This window comes from Anabrus simplex, chromosome 12, assembly GCF_040414725.1.
Source record: "Anabrus simplex isolate iqAnaSimp1 chromosome 12, ASM4041472v1, whole genome shotgun sequence".
Lineage (NCBI taxonomy): Eukaryota > Metazoa > Arthropoda > Insecta > Orthoptera > Tettigoniidae > Anabrus > Anabrus simplex.
This window is the reverse complement of record NC_090276.1, coordinates 52,227,105-52,242,311: the sequence shown is the minus strand read 5'-3', so window position 1 is coordinate 52,242,311 and position 15,207 is coordinate 52,227,105. Positions and strand designations below refer to the sequence as shown.

Below are 15,207 nucleotides of genomic sequence, written 5' to 3'. Positions count from 1 at the left end.
GTATTTTGTGTTAATATTATATTTATTTCAAATTATATTTATATGCGTTGTGTTCAAACAAATATTGTAGTGTAATTTTATTTGTTGTGATATAAATGTGTTGCTCTTATGTATAAGCGAGTACTATTGATAAATCCCAGTCGCCAAAATATTAAAGTGAGTAACTGTATGTTGACCCATGCAGTATGAGTAGGGGCTCCTCCTGTTACCCTCCTGCCATCTTTTGGGGCTAGGGAATGAAGTAATCATGGTGTTAGAAGCTGGGGGGGGGCGCGGGGGGGAGTATTTGACACTGGAGAGGGCAAGGCTGTGAGAAATGTTATCAACCTAAATCGTCATTCCTGAGTAGGCCACATATTTTGCTTGCAGGTGTACATAAATAAACCTGACTTTGTATTACAGTTAACAGTATTGCATTGTTCCCGCTCTGTTGTAAAATCGGGTTTAAGCGACGATATGAAGGGACATTAAATATTTCATTTAAGTCTAGTCGTGTCTCATGCATCTGTTACACTAAGATGTAATAGGATTTTCGGATCCATCGTAATCCTTCGGATAAATTTTGACTTCGTCGTTCGTATGGAGAGCCTGAAAGCATACATAGACGAACGTGATCGTAAGGCGGTGCAGCGAGGCTCGCCATGTGACCCCCTCTGCTGCTCGCGATCGATGTGGTTAACCTTGGCGTCATATGTCCGTAGGACTTCCTCTTCTACTCGCCTGTCTGCTGTTAATGATTTACGTGTTTTGTGATTTGATGGGTGCGTTATGAGAGCGTCTCCAGCTAATTTTGAACGATGAGGCACACTGGAAAGTTAATAGATATTTTAGTCTTCCGAAATAATGTCGGTTATACAGGATGACTTGAAGTTTGCGCAGAAACTAAAGGGGACGAAATAGTAAACTAGTCTTATAGTCTAGGACGAAACCCTGTGTAGGTTCAACCTGGAAATGTCAGGAACACCATTTTGTATCACACGGTGAACAAATAGGAAATCAATGTCAATTCTTCAAAAAGTTTCAGGCCATGTAGGCCTACACTTGTCGACAAAATTCGAACTTTCTCTTAAATACGTAGTCAAACTGTGGTATGCGGTGGATCCCCAGGGGTCTCCGAAGTACATTCAGGGGTCCACGAACGATGTTTAAAAGTGTAGGCTATTTATTATACATTCGTTGTCCGGCTTCATGGCTAAATGGTTAGCGTGCTGACCTTTGGTCACAGGGGTCCCGGGTTCGATTCCCGGCAGGGTCGGGAATTTTAACCACCATTGGCTAATTTCTCTGGCACGGGGGCTGGGTATATGTGTAGTCTTCATCATTTCATCCTCAGCATGACGTGCAGGTCGCCTACGGGCGTCAGATCCAAAGACCTGCATCTGGCGAGCCGAACATGTCCTCGGGACACTCCCGGCACTAAAAGCCATACGCTATTTCATTTATACATTCGTTTAATTGTTGGTACAGTTCACAAATTCCTTCCCTTTCGATTATTTTCGACAGTCATCATTAGTTAATTTTGATATTCTGTTGAACGAATGTATGAAACCTGGCGTAGGTATCTTTAAAAAATCACCTGGATCATTTTAGTTGGTCGATTGATATTTTGTTAAATGATGACCGGGGAATTCCACAAATTATGAATATGATCGAAAATAGTGCATTGGGAAACAGTGATGAAACATTAATCCTTGTTTCGTGTGAGGAGGAGAGAGTGTAGTTGAAATTGGTTAAATATAGCAGAAATAATTTAATTCTAACGTCAAAACTGAATCTACCCATTATTACATTGATTACTTTGGGGGGATCCGCAATGCTAATAAATTTGAGAATCACTAGGTTAGACATTTCATTTGTACAGCCAACGTGAATCGCAGTAGACCGCTTACGGTTTTTCACAATGGCGTCTGCGTGTTGATATAAATTGCCCGTTCTTCTTATCGAACTTGATGTCTTAATGACCCTTCGTACTTCATTTCTTGCTTTCTAATAGTTAATCTTTTCTCTTACCTACATTTGTCTTGTAACCCCGTATTATGTATGCTAGATTCATCGCACTGTGATAGCATTTTGTTTTTACCGTATAGGAAATGCAAACAGCAGTTAGAGTTCCAGGACTAGCAATGGGAGATATTATTAGAAAGAAGAGAAACGCGCAATAAACTTATCATTTACACGGAGGGAATATTAATGTGGCTATCTTCAACATAATTTCATTTTTATTGTTGCTATTTGCTTTACGTCGCACCGACACAGGTCTTAATGGCGACGATGGGAGAGGAAAGGCCTATGAATGGGAAGTAAGCGACCGTGACCTTAATTAAGGTACAGCCCCAGCATTTGCCTGATGTGAAAATGGGAAACCGCGGAAAACCCATCTTCAGGGCTGCGCGCCGCTAACCGCACGGCCAATTCGCCCGGTAACATAATGTTTGGTATGTATTTACTGCCATAACATCATTTGCAGAGGTTATGTTTGACTCATATTGATTGAATACAAAATTATAGCAATGTAACGGAAATGCATATCTTACCACATTTAAACGTGTTAGGAATTCCATCATAATAATGATATTATTATTATTATTATTATTATTATTATTATTATTATTATTATTATTGCATGCGAAGATCGTCATAAATCAAACATTGTTGATAGTGTACTTAGAGGTTACCGCACGGTAATAAAAATAGCTGTCCACTTCCTTGATATATTTCTTTGCAATCTCCTCTCCGTGTTCATTTCATTGTGGTACTGTACAATGCCCACTGAATATAGGCAGGGATGTGCCTTATTCTTAGCAGTTACTACACACATAACATCCTTCGTTCTTGGAGACTAAGCCATTTTTGTTTTGATTCCCGGCAGTCCCAGAATGCTTAGCGCGCACCGTTAACACTAGAATTTCATTGGTCAATTCTGTCAAAGACGTGGCAGTTCTTTGATCGAATAGAACATGTTCTAATTCACTTTCAAGGCTGTTAAAAACTTTCCAAGTATTGCGAGCGATCTGTCAAGTAAACTTGTGAAGTATTGAAAATTCTTGTGAAGTATTTTGAAGTCTTGAATTTTACTAAAAATTTATTGTGAACAACGGGCTTTACATTTCCTGACTGTATGCCTCTTCATTTCAGCCGATCTGCTTCTCCGATAGAGGTTTAAAGAATTATTCTGGTTAAGCATTTATTATGGTCCAACCATCTAGTTGCTGTTTTACCTCTGGTATGTTTTCCGTCTACCTTTCCTGGGATAACTAGTTTTCTCAAGAATAGTTCCAACATTGTGAATCGCATGCCCTAGATATTGAAAAATGCGACGTCGGCAAATTGTGCATACCCTGTGCTGAATGTGTAGCTCATCTAAAATCCGTCTGTCACAGGAATACTTGGTGTTCGCAACCAGCGCTACATTTCAGAGGCATCTATCATGTTTATATCCGATGCCTTCGTTGTCCATGATTCAACACCGTACGGAAAGAAAAAAAAAAAAAAAAAATACTGACCAGACCTTATCTTCACAAGACTAACCGCCGCGCCGTTTCAAGCAATTGCTGTACGCTCGCTGTATCTCTCTGCCTCACTGCTGCTCTGGCCATCATGGCCATGCGTTCTCTTTGAATCAACCACCCTATAACCTGTTTAGTTCTCGATTATAGTAAATGAAACAGTTCAATTTCTACTCACACGTGAAAAATACCAGATCCCTTTTGATAGCAGTCTGTACAAATGAAGGCTGCACACGAATTCACCCTCGTGAATACCTTTCCATTCCACAGGTTATGCCCAACTTTGGGCCTAATATTGCCGATCAATTTAGCTAACGTAATGTATCAGCTCCCACATTCCTTGAAAATATTTGACAATATATTATCACTCCGTGACACATAATACCAAACCGGATCCACTAACAGGCATGATTCAAATCGAAAACATGCAAGGGTCTGTAAACATTACCACGTGTTAGCCATGCATTCGAAGCTGAAGCGCCCGCAACATGGTGATGAGCGAAAGTGTTCATTATTCCGCTTAGCATCAGCGCGCTCTGCGAGTCTAGATAAGTAATATTAAAGTCTTTGGTTCGGAGCAGTGGTATGCTTGGGGTCGTTTTCCTGTTCAAAGATGTAGGTCGGTAGCATTCCCAATTTTTCAGCAATTTGTTCAACACTGTTCTTCAAAATATTATTGTACACTACTTTGTCCATCGTGCCTTCAATAAATTGTGCCGACACACACCTCCACATCATAACCTTTCCACCTCCGTGTTTCAATGAGGGAATTGTATTGGCCACATCGTCGTCCGTATTGGTCTTTCTCAACACCTTACGGGCACCATCGGAACCAAACAGGTCAATTTTAGTTTCATCGGACCAGATGACATGGTTCCAAAACTCCTGGCCCTTGTTTACGTGTTCTTTCGCAAAGAGCAGTCTTGCAGCATGGTTCTTCTTACGAACGTAGGGCCTCTTCCTTGGTACACGGCCACGGTAAACCGTGTCGATGTAAAACTCGCAGGTCCGAGTACATATTTTCTTCCCAGTAGCAGCTTCGGAGTACTCATGAGAAGGTGCTTTTAAGTGTAGGATGGGAAGGAATTGAAAATTGAACGTCTGGTTCTTGCCGTTGATCTGTTGTGTTTTGGTCTGTACTTGTAATATTCTTCACAGAACGCCGCCTTCCTTACACCGCTGTAACGCCGCCGGTGAGCAATGAGGCACGCGCGATGTTTGCTGTATTTATGCGGGCAATAAATAAACGCATGGTAAAATGTCTTGTCCTTTCCTTTCAAACTGAATTGTTAAGAAAATTAAATTCAAACAAGAATGAATGTTTACTCTCGAACATGTAAGGAAGAAAAGAGATCGAACAAATACGAAATTCTATTCTACTACGGTTGGTATCGCTGGTTGATATCCTCTTCTTTGGAAAGTTATGCTGCTTCTGTTTCATCTTATGATTAATGTTGTGCGGTGCTGATTATTCGTTTTTTCTATAAAACATTACTACGCATGGGGTTCTCAGCTTGGGAGCGTGGGTTCACGAACACAGGGCCCCTCGCTGAGTCTGGCATTGCTTCACTCACTCTAATTTTCCCTCCCTGGCCTCCCTTGGTCAACTACTGTTGTTATCTTCCGACTTCGACAGTATTAGATTTGCGTGGCCTAGGGTGTATTTTCGTCTTCACGGTCTTCGTGACCCTTTCCTTTCTTTTGCCGATACCTTTATTTTTCGAAGTGTCACATCTGTTCCATTTTCATTTCATGATTAGCGGCCCTTTCATTTCATGATTAGCGCCCATTTCATTTCATTGGTTTTGGCGGTTTCCATATACCTGCATAGCCTTTGGTGGTGCTATTTGTGGATCCAACCAGCCTCTGGGCTGATGACCTAACAGACGGACAGACAGAACCTAGCTAATGTAAGCAGTGATCTTCATTTGCAGGGTGCTTATGGGTGCTCTGCGGTCGAAGTATCGTATGGCGATCTATAAAGGCAAGAATAACGGTAAAGATGATTCATCTTGCTGATCAGACATACGCGTTTTCTCGTAACCTGCAGTCCTGACTGAGCAGGGGTCACATGTTTGGCTATGAGGACTATTGCGCCCTGGAGATTTTGTGGTTGCTTTGACACATGTCCTTAACGTAGCCACTGCCATTAATATGGTGTTCAAGGGAATCAAAATTATCACCTTTCGGTTTTAGAAAAACATCCTTTACAAGGAAGGTCCCTCTATTGACGTCCGAAACGGGGGAGGAGCCTACGGTCAGCTGTTTCCAATATGGCGGCGAGATAGTGACGGGAAACACGACAGTGATCGGGTGTGCGTCTGTAGGATTTATTAAGTGTTCAAAATGTCTTTGGTGTCATGTGCGCAACTGTTGAGAGTTGTCGGAGATTTCACGCGTCCATTAGTGGAAGGGGAAGAAATATTCAAGCGTAATTACTTGATATGTGTAGGTAAAAAGTTTGAAACAGAAGATGAAACTGTTGTAGCGTTGTGTTTACAATCATCCCACGTCGGTTCAAAACCCCACAAAGTTAATGTTGTCTTGAACAAAGGGAGTGAAAATGTGAAGTGCAACTGTACATGTAAAGCGGGTTTGTCAGAGAAATGTTACCGTTGACACGCTAATGCACCTTAACAGTTAAGCTACTGTAATTTTCCACTATTAGAGGTTATGGAGTAATTTCTTGTTGATTTGGTCCATGCCAAAGCCTTAGCCAGGTGACGGGGAGTTACCTGTCTTGTAAACTGTAATCTTGGGGAAGAAATAAAATAATAATTCTACTAAGTAAATGTTGTAAAGCAAATAAATCCTAGGCTTTATACAGGCTTGTGTTGGAACAGCCCACATCCTAATCTTAATATTCTTCCATTTTTACCATCAGCACAAAAGTTAGAACTTAGAACCGACAATAATAAGTATAAAAATTATAACTACCTACAGAATATGCAGAGCAAAGTTTAAAAATTATAATTAAAGAATACTATAACCTCTACAGTCACAGCTGTTTGGGGTTGAAGAATACTTGGTTTGTTCAATTCTACCAAATAATTAGGTTATGGCTTATAATTTATGATGATCGGGCGAGTTGGCCGTGCGGTTAGGAGCGTGCAGCTGTGAGCTCGCATCCGGGAGATAGTGGGTTCGAACCCCACTGTCGGCAGCCCTGAAGATGGTTTTCCGTGGTTTCCCAAATGCTGGGGCTGTACCTTAATTAAGGCGACGGCCGCTTCCTTCCCATTCCTAGACCTTTCCTGTCCCATCGTCGCCATAGGACCTATCTGTGTCGGTGTGACGTAAAACAAATAGCATTAAAAAAAAGCTAATTTATGATGGCAAAATACTACGTATTTTCTTTCATTGAAAGAAGTATTTTATAGACAATTTAAATGCAGTGTTTAATTACTACCAGTTAAAGATATTACTCACACGTAGATAGTTAATTTACTGTCTGCTGTTACACATATGAAGAAGTTTACAAAGAGCGGATTACATTCTATGTGCGGCACAGAAGTATTAGGCTACAACTTTATCAGTATTTTTGATGTAGCTAAATCTTTGTGAATACAAATTAGACAATAACTATCAATGAGTACAATAAACAGTACCGGTACCTACGCTGTGGAAAGAAGTCGTCTTCACGAGAATGCAGACTGCACACTGTCATGTATCGCGTAACGCGTTTTCCAATTGACAGCGCGGAAGACCATCTTTCTCTCTGAACTTTTTGTACAGGAAAGTAGTGAAGAGATTTCGCATCCGTTTTATACGATTTGCAACCGTATACAGAGCAGTACCTCCTCAAATTTGACAATTTTCTTTCTATTTCCATCACGACGTCAATGCTTCGCCATGTAAATAAAGCTCACCAGTCACTGTTGCAGCTTCAACATTCTTCCGCGTGGCTGCGCCATCCAACTTTTCTGACGTCAATAGATCAGTGGTAGTGTCGGCTTCCGGATCCCAAGATCGCATGGTCAAAACTGACAGAGGTAGTAGGATTTTTGAAGAGCGGAAAGATGTTAGCTTATTTTGCGTCCCACTAACTACTCTTGGCGGTTTTCGGAGACGCCGAGGTGCTGGAATGTTGTCCTGCAGGAGTTCTTTTACGACCCAGTATATCTACCGACACGAGACTGATATTTGAGCACCTTCAAATACCACCCGACTGAGCCAGCACCGAACCTGCTAAGTTGGAGTCAGAAGGCTAGCACCTCAACTGTCTGAGTCAGAGCAGAAAGATGTCCATTCGACACTCCTTGTACGATGTTGGCGTATAAAAGTTCTCTGGTGATACATTTGATATTTATTCGATAAAATTTATTAAGCTCCGTCATAGATCGCCCATCATAGATTTCTCTGTCGCCATCTGTTAGAGTAAGACAGGGCGTCGGAATTGACACGCAGGCAGCCTATATGGCATATCACAATGCCTGCACATGGTAGCTCAGGTCATATTATTTATCTGTTCAGTTATCTTCCTGAAGAAAGGATCTGAGATACAGTTACCAAATGGCCCTTAAATCATGCTGTTTAATTTCAAAGTCAGATGGCAGGTTTACTGGGTTTCACCCTCTCCCTGCCTCATCACATCCTGCACCCAGAAAAGTGCAGGTCGCCCCTGGGCATCAGATACAAAATCCTGCTCCAAGCAAGCCAAACGTGTCCTTCGACACTTCCAGCATTGAAAGCCATACGATAAATAAAAGTACATTGTTCTATATCTACAGTGCAGTGGTGACCTACACCTATTTCTGGGTGCTGGTGGCAAATATTTTTCTTTCTTGGTAGTGTAGTACTGTTTATTCTAGGTTTGTTTCCACTCTGTTATTTCTGTATGGAGGGTGGGGGGATATATTACATATATTAAGTATTTTTATATTAGTAGACTGGAATAAATTAGCTTACATGTTCTCAGTTGCAAGTATAATTGATGAAACCTTTTCTTGTCTGTGTGCAGTTCGAAACGAGCAGCTTGGAGATGGGCGCAAGACCGGGCAGGGGTCGCGTTTCGGTGGACGTGGCTCAACGCTCAGATTTCAGATCTCGAGTATCGTATACGGCAGCATAACGAGATCCACAGGTAAGAGACGTTGCTTGCATATACATCTCCTATGTGGTGTGTATTAGGAGAAGGATGAGAAGACCAAATTAAAACATTCCCTACCAAATATAGTACACAATATAAAAATAAATGTTAATATGTTTTAAACGTGATACGGATATGTATAAAATTACATTGATTCCAGACTGTCTTGAACATAATTACCATTGTTTTGCAATATCATCTACAGTACTCGCCTCAACAGCCAAATGATAGAACCAGTAATTGTTACTTACTAAGCCTAGGCTATGATTCTTAATGAATCTAAGGTTGATTCCCAGGTAGAAAGCATGACAGCGAAGTTTTGTCATCACTGGCTTGTTACCAAAGTGGCCCTTATTCACATCCTAATCAGTGTCTGTCAGGTTATTGAAAGTCCTTCAGATTCAGTGTGAAACTGGAGAACATGTGGCTGTGATTATTGATCACGGTTTCAGTTGTTGCGTAAAGCTTGAGGCGTGCTTTACTTCACTTTGGTTTTCTTATTATATCAGTTATCATCAGTCACACAAGTACAACCGAAAAGTTGTCTGATCTGGAAAGGTAGTGGCCATAATCAAGTAGGGCACCCTGCATTGATGATAGCTATGGGACTGCATGGTCATAATGTGGCATTTGACTCTACTCCTTTTGGGAGAGTTCTTAGTGTACTTACGTCTTGAAAGAACTCTCTTTTTGTGGGTTGTGTTGGCATTTTTGTAAGGACAAGTGAACTGATCAAGGTTTTGTTGTGTACTTTTCTACTGTCTTGTTTATAGTTATTGTAAAAAAAATATATATATTATATAGATTTTACTGTTTTGGAACTTGCAGTGTTGTGGATGTAAGTTTTGTAAAGCTTAGGGAAGAGTCCTTCCAAGCAATTGTGCTTGTTGTGTGGAAATGTACATATAGTTAATGTCAATCTAGCCCACTTCACGTGATAATGAATGTTTTGCTTTTCCTCGAGTCCAAGCAGTTTTTTATTTGTGCATGCACATTTTTTTCAAGTTGTAACATTACATTTACTATCATTTTTTGTAAAATTCAGGATCCTTGTGGTCACACAAAGTATGTGTGCTGATGTTCTTATATATGATAATGATAGCAAACACTCGTAATCTAGTAGGTTTGTCTTCCAGACAGGATGCCTCTTCATCTGTGTGTTCAGAACTTAGCAGGAGTACAAGTACTCACTCAATTATTCTGATTTGCGTCGTATATTGTTATATACGTACTCAACTTCCCGCAACCGTGACAAATTCTAGACCTTCAAAACATTCTCCACTCTACTTTGGCGTTCGACCGCAGCGCATGACCTTGAATGTGCCGCGCTGATCGCCAGGAGCTGGCAGCTTTCTACTACAAATCTATTTGTCTGCGACTTCTAGTTATTTTTGATCTTCGTATATTAGTTGATAGTGTTGTGACTTTGTGCATGACAGAATGTGGTGTCGTGTCTTTGTGCCTATCAAAGTGTGAAACTGACCTCCAATATTCATAAACATTGTACATCTTTTTACGGCTGATGATGACCTGGACTAAGGTCGAAACCGGTCCCATTTAAATAGGAATGTGATTACTGCATTTCCTTCTTTTAAGTATTGAATAGGTTGAACCTCCTTTTCAATTATTTAATTTTTAACATCAATAATTTCAATACGGAACAATGAAGTTTTTATCTTTAAATATATACAGTCCAGTGCGGGAGTTACACAATTTGCCACAGTGATGATAGGTAGTTCCAGGTGGAGCTATCATATTGTTTCTATTTCTCCTCAGCACTTTTCTTTCTTTCCTACATTGCCTCTTGGCTGTATGTTGGTGGTTTTCTTCAAGAGATAGTGTGCTATGATGGAGTAGTGGTCTCCAGGATGAACGGTCAAGGGCTAAGTTCTCCGAGTTATCAACATCAGTGTTGCATCTCTTCAAGTTAGCCTTGATTTCATCCTCTGACCATCTACACAGCGTTTGCCTACTGATAGCTCAGAGTAAAACACTTGTTTTGAAATGTGATTATTGGGTATGCGAACTACGTGCCCTGTCCATCCTAGCAGTCGTCTTAAAACCATCAATTCTATACTGGTGGTGTGTGCCTCTTCAAGAACGTTGATATTTGTGCACTTGTCTTGCCAAGTTTTTTGCAGTATTGTCCTCAAGCAAAGTTGATGATGTTGTTCCAGCTTCTTAAGGTATCGACTGTAGCATGTCCATGATGCAGATCCGTAGAGTAAGGTTGGTGGAACTGCAACAGAATTGTACACAAGAATCTTTGTTGCAATATTGACATCAAGATTGTCAAAAACTTGATCTTAACTTAGCAAAGTATGCTCCTGTACGGTTAATTCTGTGTTGGATTTCTGAATGCTATATTTGCGCTTGATGAGAGGGTGCTGCCAAGGTATGGAAAGGTGTTTACAACTTGAAGACTCACTCCATCAATTGTGACATTGATATATCTTTGACGTTCCCCATGGACTGGTTGGTATAGGATCTGTGTTTTGCTGGTATTCAGTTTGAGTCCGATCTTGTTGTACGCAGCAGAAAAAGCATTCAGGATTATCACTAGCTCTTTTTGTGTTTGAGCTACGACAGCATTATCATCAGCGTACTGTAACTCAACTAATGCTGCAAAGAATATCCGAATTCCTGCCTTTAAACGTCTGAAATTGAAAAGGTTACCATCCATCCTGTAAGTTACATGTATTCCTGGAGGGAGATCATCTCTGACAAGTTCCATGACAGCAGCAACATACAAGGAAAACAAAGTGGGAGCTATCACACAGCCTTCCTTAACACCGGTATTGACATGGAATGGCTCTCCAATAGAACCGTTGCCAATGACAACTGCCATCATATCAGTAGAGCAATTTCAAGATAGCAATAAATTTCTGTGTAAAACCATATAGAGCTAAAATTTTCCACTAAGCTTCTCGGTTCACAGAGTCAAATGCCTTAGCAAGTTCAATAAAGGCAATATAAAGAAGTCTGTTTTGTTCTGTACATTTTTCCTGAACTTGACGAGCTGTGTATATCATATGTGGTTCCTCTAGAAGGCCTGAAGCCACACTGACTCTCTGGAAGTATTTCCTCCGCTAAGGTACAATGCGATTTGCCAAGATACGAGCAATAAGTTTTCCCAGCATGACATTAAGGATATTCCCCAATAGTTATTGCAGTTTGTTTGATCTGCTTTCTTAAATATGGCAACTACCAGACTGTTTCTGAAATCAAGAGGCATTTCTTCAGTGCTCCAAATTTTGACAATCATTTCATGTATGTGTCATGAGTTACTCATCTCCTTCTTTGAGAGCTTCCACTCGTATACCATCAGGACCGGAGGCTTTGTGGCGCTTTGCTTGATTGACAGCATACTTAACTTCATCTAGTGTTGGCAGGGAGCCAAGTTCTTCATTGATGGGACCTTATTTTAATATATCCTACACCTGTTCATCATTAATCGATTCCTGGTAACTGTTTTGTCGCTTGGAAGAACTGTCGTGAATCTTTATCTGCTAGATATTGCAACTCTTTTTGCCTTTGCTGTCCACCATGCATTCTTGAGCTCACTGGTTTCTCATTGGAAATTTGCTTTGGCAGTACTTACGGCTTGTTTCTTAAAGTGGGAGTTCATTTCCCTTCGCCATGCTTGCAAGGCTTTTCTCTTCTCTGAGATCAGTGCTTCAGTTTCTTTTCATCATTTTCATCAAACCAGTCCTGATGGTTTCTGGCCTTATATTCTACTGTTTCTTTGCAAGCATCTAGAATAGTGGTCTTCAGACTCTCCTAGTGTTGCATTACATCAGGCAAATGTTGGGGCTGTAACCCATTAGTGCATAAAGTTTTTTGTCTTGCCGCCTTCCTGTCTATAAATGTAATTCAACAATGAACGCTAGGAATTGAGAATAATGCATTCTTGTTTTGTGTTAGCTACAGCCTTTCTGAAGTGAAAGAAAGTAGTGTAGGCTTAAAACCATCAATAAAATTCGTACTTTTTATCATTTTTTAAGACGTCCGATTTTTCGGACGATATGCACTAAGGCCACGGCCACTTCCTTCCTATTCCTAGGCCTTTCTGGCCCACCATTGCCATAAGACCCATCAACAACAAAAAAAATTATTCCTTTGGCAAAGTCAGATGAGGGAGCTCTGTATTTTGAAGTAATTTCTGTATTGCCAATCTTCTCGGTGTCAAAAGTATGTCTGCAGCTCTTCTGTTGTTTCCTCCTCTGGGTGGACAGTGACAAAAGCGTCACTGATCTAATAAGTTGGTGATCTGTCCAACAGTCATCAGCTCCCATCATTGCTTTGGTGATAAGAACATCGCGTAGATCTTGCTTGCGGACGATTACATAGTCACTGAGGTGCCAGTGTTTCGACCTAGGAGGCTGCCATGATGTTCTGAAGCGATCCCTTTGGCAAAAGATGCTGTTGGTGATTATTAAGCCATGTTCAGCACATTTTGAGAGGAGTCTAATACCATTGGAGTTTTCACTGCCAACTCCCTCCTTGCCAATGACACCATTCCATTCTTTGCGGTCTTTTCCCACTCTGGCGTTAAAATTACAAGCAAGATGATTTTGTCTAGGCGATTGATGTTTGATATGATGCCATCCAGATCTGAATAGAATGTTTCTCTGATATGCCATCATCAGAGTCTAATGTGGGGGAGGAGGGCAAATGCGCAAATTACTATGGCATGTTGGTCACCATTTAATCAAAGTCTTGTGTGTGGTTTTTTTTTTTTTTTTTGCTAGGGGCTTGACGTCGCACCGACACAGATAGGTCTTATGACGACGATGGGATAGGAAAGGCCTAGGAGTTGGAAGGAAGCGGCCGTGGCCTTAATTAAGTTACAGCCCCAGCATTTGCCTGGTGTGAAAATGGGAAACCACGGAAAACCATCTTCAGGGCTGCCGATAGTGGGATTCGAACCTACTATCTCCCGGATACAAGCTCACAGCCGCGCGCCTCTACGCGCACTGCCAACTCGCCTGGTAAATCAAAGTCTTAATGTTCTGATGCATTCATTATGTCCAGTTGGAAGCTCCAGCAGGTCTCTGAGAAGCTTATTCTTGATGGCAAAGCCTACTCTGTGTGTTCAGTGTTTGTTGGTAGGTTTACCCTTCCAGAAGAATACATAATAGTACACTGATGGTTGGAAATGGCTATTGAACATCCTCATCAGGTTTAAAATGTTGAGCAAGCTTTATGTGGATTTATTTATTTATTTATTTATTTATTTATTTATTTATTTATTTATTTATTTATTTATTTAGCATATGGCTAACACATCACATTACATATAAATACAATAGTAATACATAATATTTACAATGTGAAGTATTTACAGGTTCAAATTATTTACATAGTCAACACACAAGGGTGAGAGCAGAAAAAAGTCTCTTGGGTTTCCTTGGTAGGCAGTGAGAGGATACTGCTCCACAATGTGCCGAACTGTTTGCTTCACAGCACCACAACTGCACGCTGCAGACTTAAGTATTCCCCATTTATGGAGGGAATCGGCACATCTGCCATGGCCAGTGCGAATCCTATAGTTGTCCAGGTCTTCTGTGGAAGATCAAAACCCTCTGGTTTGTTTTTCAGCCATGGTAGATAGTGATATTCTGATGGAGCACTGGATATCCATACTTGCTTCCAGGCCTGAAGCAGATTAAAGTTAGCGTCTGCTAGATTTCTGGCTGCCGGGCTGAGTGGCTCAGACGGTTGAGGCGCTGGCCTTCTGACCCCAACTTGGCAGGTTCGATCCTGGCTCAGTCCGGTGGTATTTGAAGGCGTTGAAATGCGTCAGCCTCGTGTCCGTAGATTTACTGGCACGCAAAAGAACTCCTGCAGGACTAAATTCCGGCACCTCGGCGTCTCCGAAAACCGTTAAGAGTAGTTAGTGGGACGTAAAACAAATAACATTATTATTATTATTATTATTATTATTATTATTATTAGATTTCTGGCTGTTCTAACAGGTGGGTGTCTAGATTTTAGCCTGTTAATAAGGGCATAATTCATGTCACCATGGATTGGCAATTGACTGTTTGTTATTTTGTTATAATCTCGTAGGAGAGCTTTTTCCGACGGAGGTGAGGTGGTGGAATATGGGATAGAACAGGTAGCCAGAAAGTGGGAGTAGATCTAATTGTCCCTGATATCATACGTATAGTGTAATTCAGCTGAGTGTCAATTAATTTGGTGTGACTGCTGTTCAGCCATATGGATGAGCAGTATTCTACACCAGAGTACACAAGACCAAGAGCTGAAGACCGTAGGGTAGATACTAATGATCCCCAGGTGGTTCCACACAGCTATAAGATGTTCCTTGATCGTAACTTAGCCGCCGTATTCTGAAGATGTTTCTTGAAGGACAGTGTTCTGTGAAGAATAATCCCTAGATATTGTGGATATCTGTTGTGGGCAAGACAAGTGTTCTCCAACTGAACCTTCAGTTCACGATTGGCCGCTTTTGTTGCTAAGGTGAAAACATGCGACTTGAATGTTATTTGGATTCGGTTGTAATCTCCATTTGCGAAAGTATTGTTCCAAGGTAGTAAGATCAGCTGTCAGTGTTTCTTCAGTGTTTTCCATGAATTTATCTTGTACTGC

General features: G+C 41.0%; 1 protein-coding gene across 4 annotated transcripts in view; it reads left to right on the top strand.

Annotated features, from left to right (window-relative positions):
• The window catches only part of nsl1 (non-specific lethal 1), a 337,743-nt gene that overhangs the window by 199,972 nt on the left and 122,564 nt on the right, over window positions 1-15,207 (top strand). For all 4 annotated transcript variants that reach the window (XM_067156327.2, XM_067156326.2, XM_067156329.2 and 1 more), the window contains one exon: window positions 8,467-8,589. In XM_067156327.2, coding sequence (XP_067012428.2) covers window positions 8,467-8,589 — 123 coding nt within the window. The remainder of the gene's footprint in view (window positions 1-8,466; window positions 8,590-15,207) is intronic.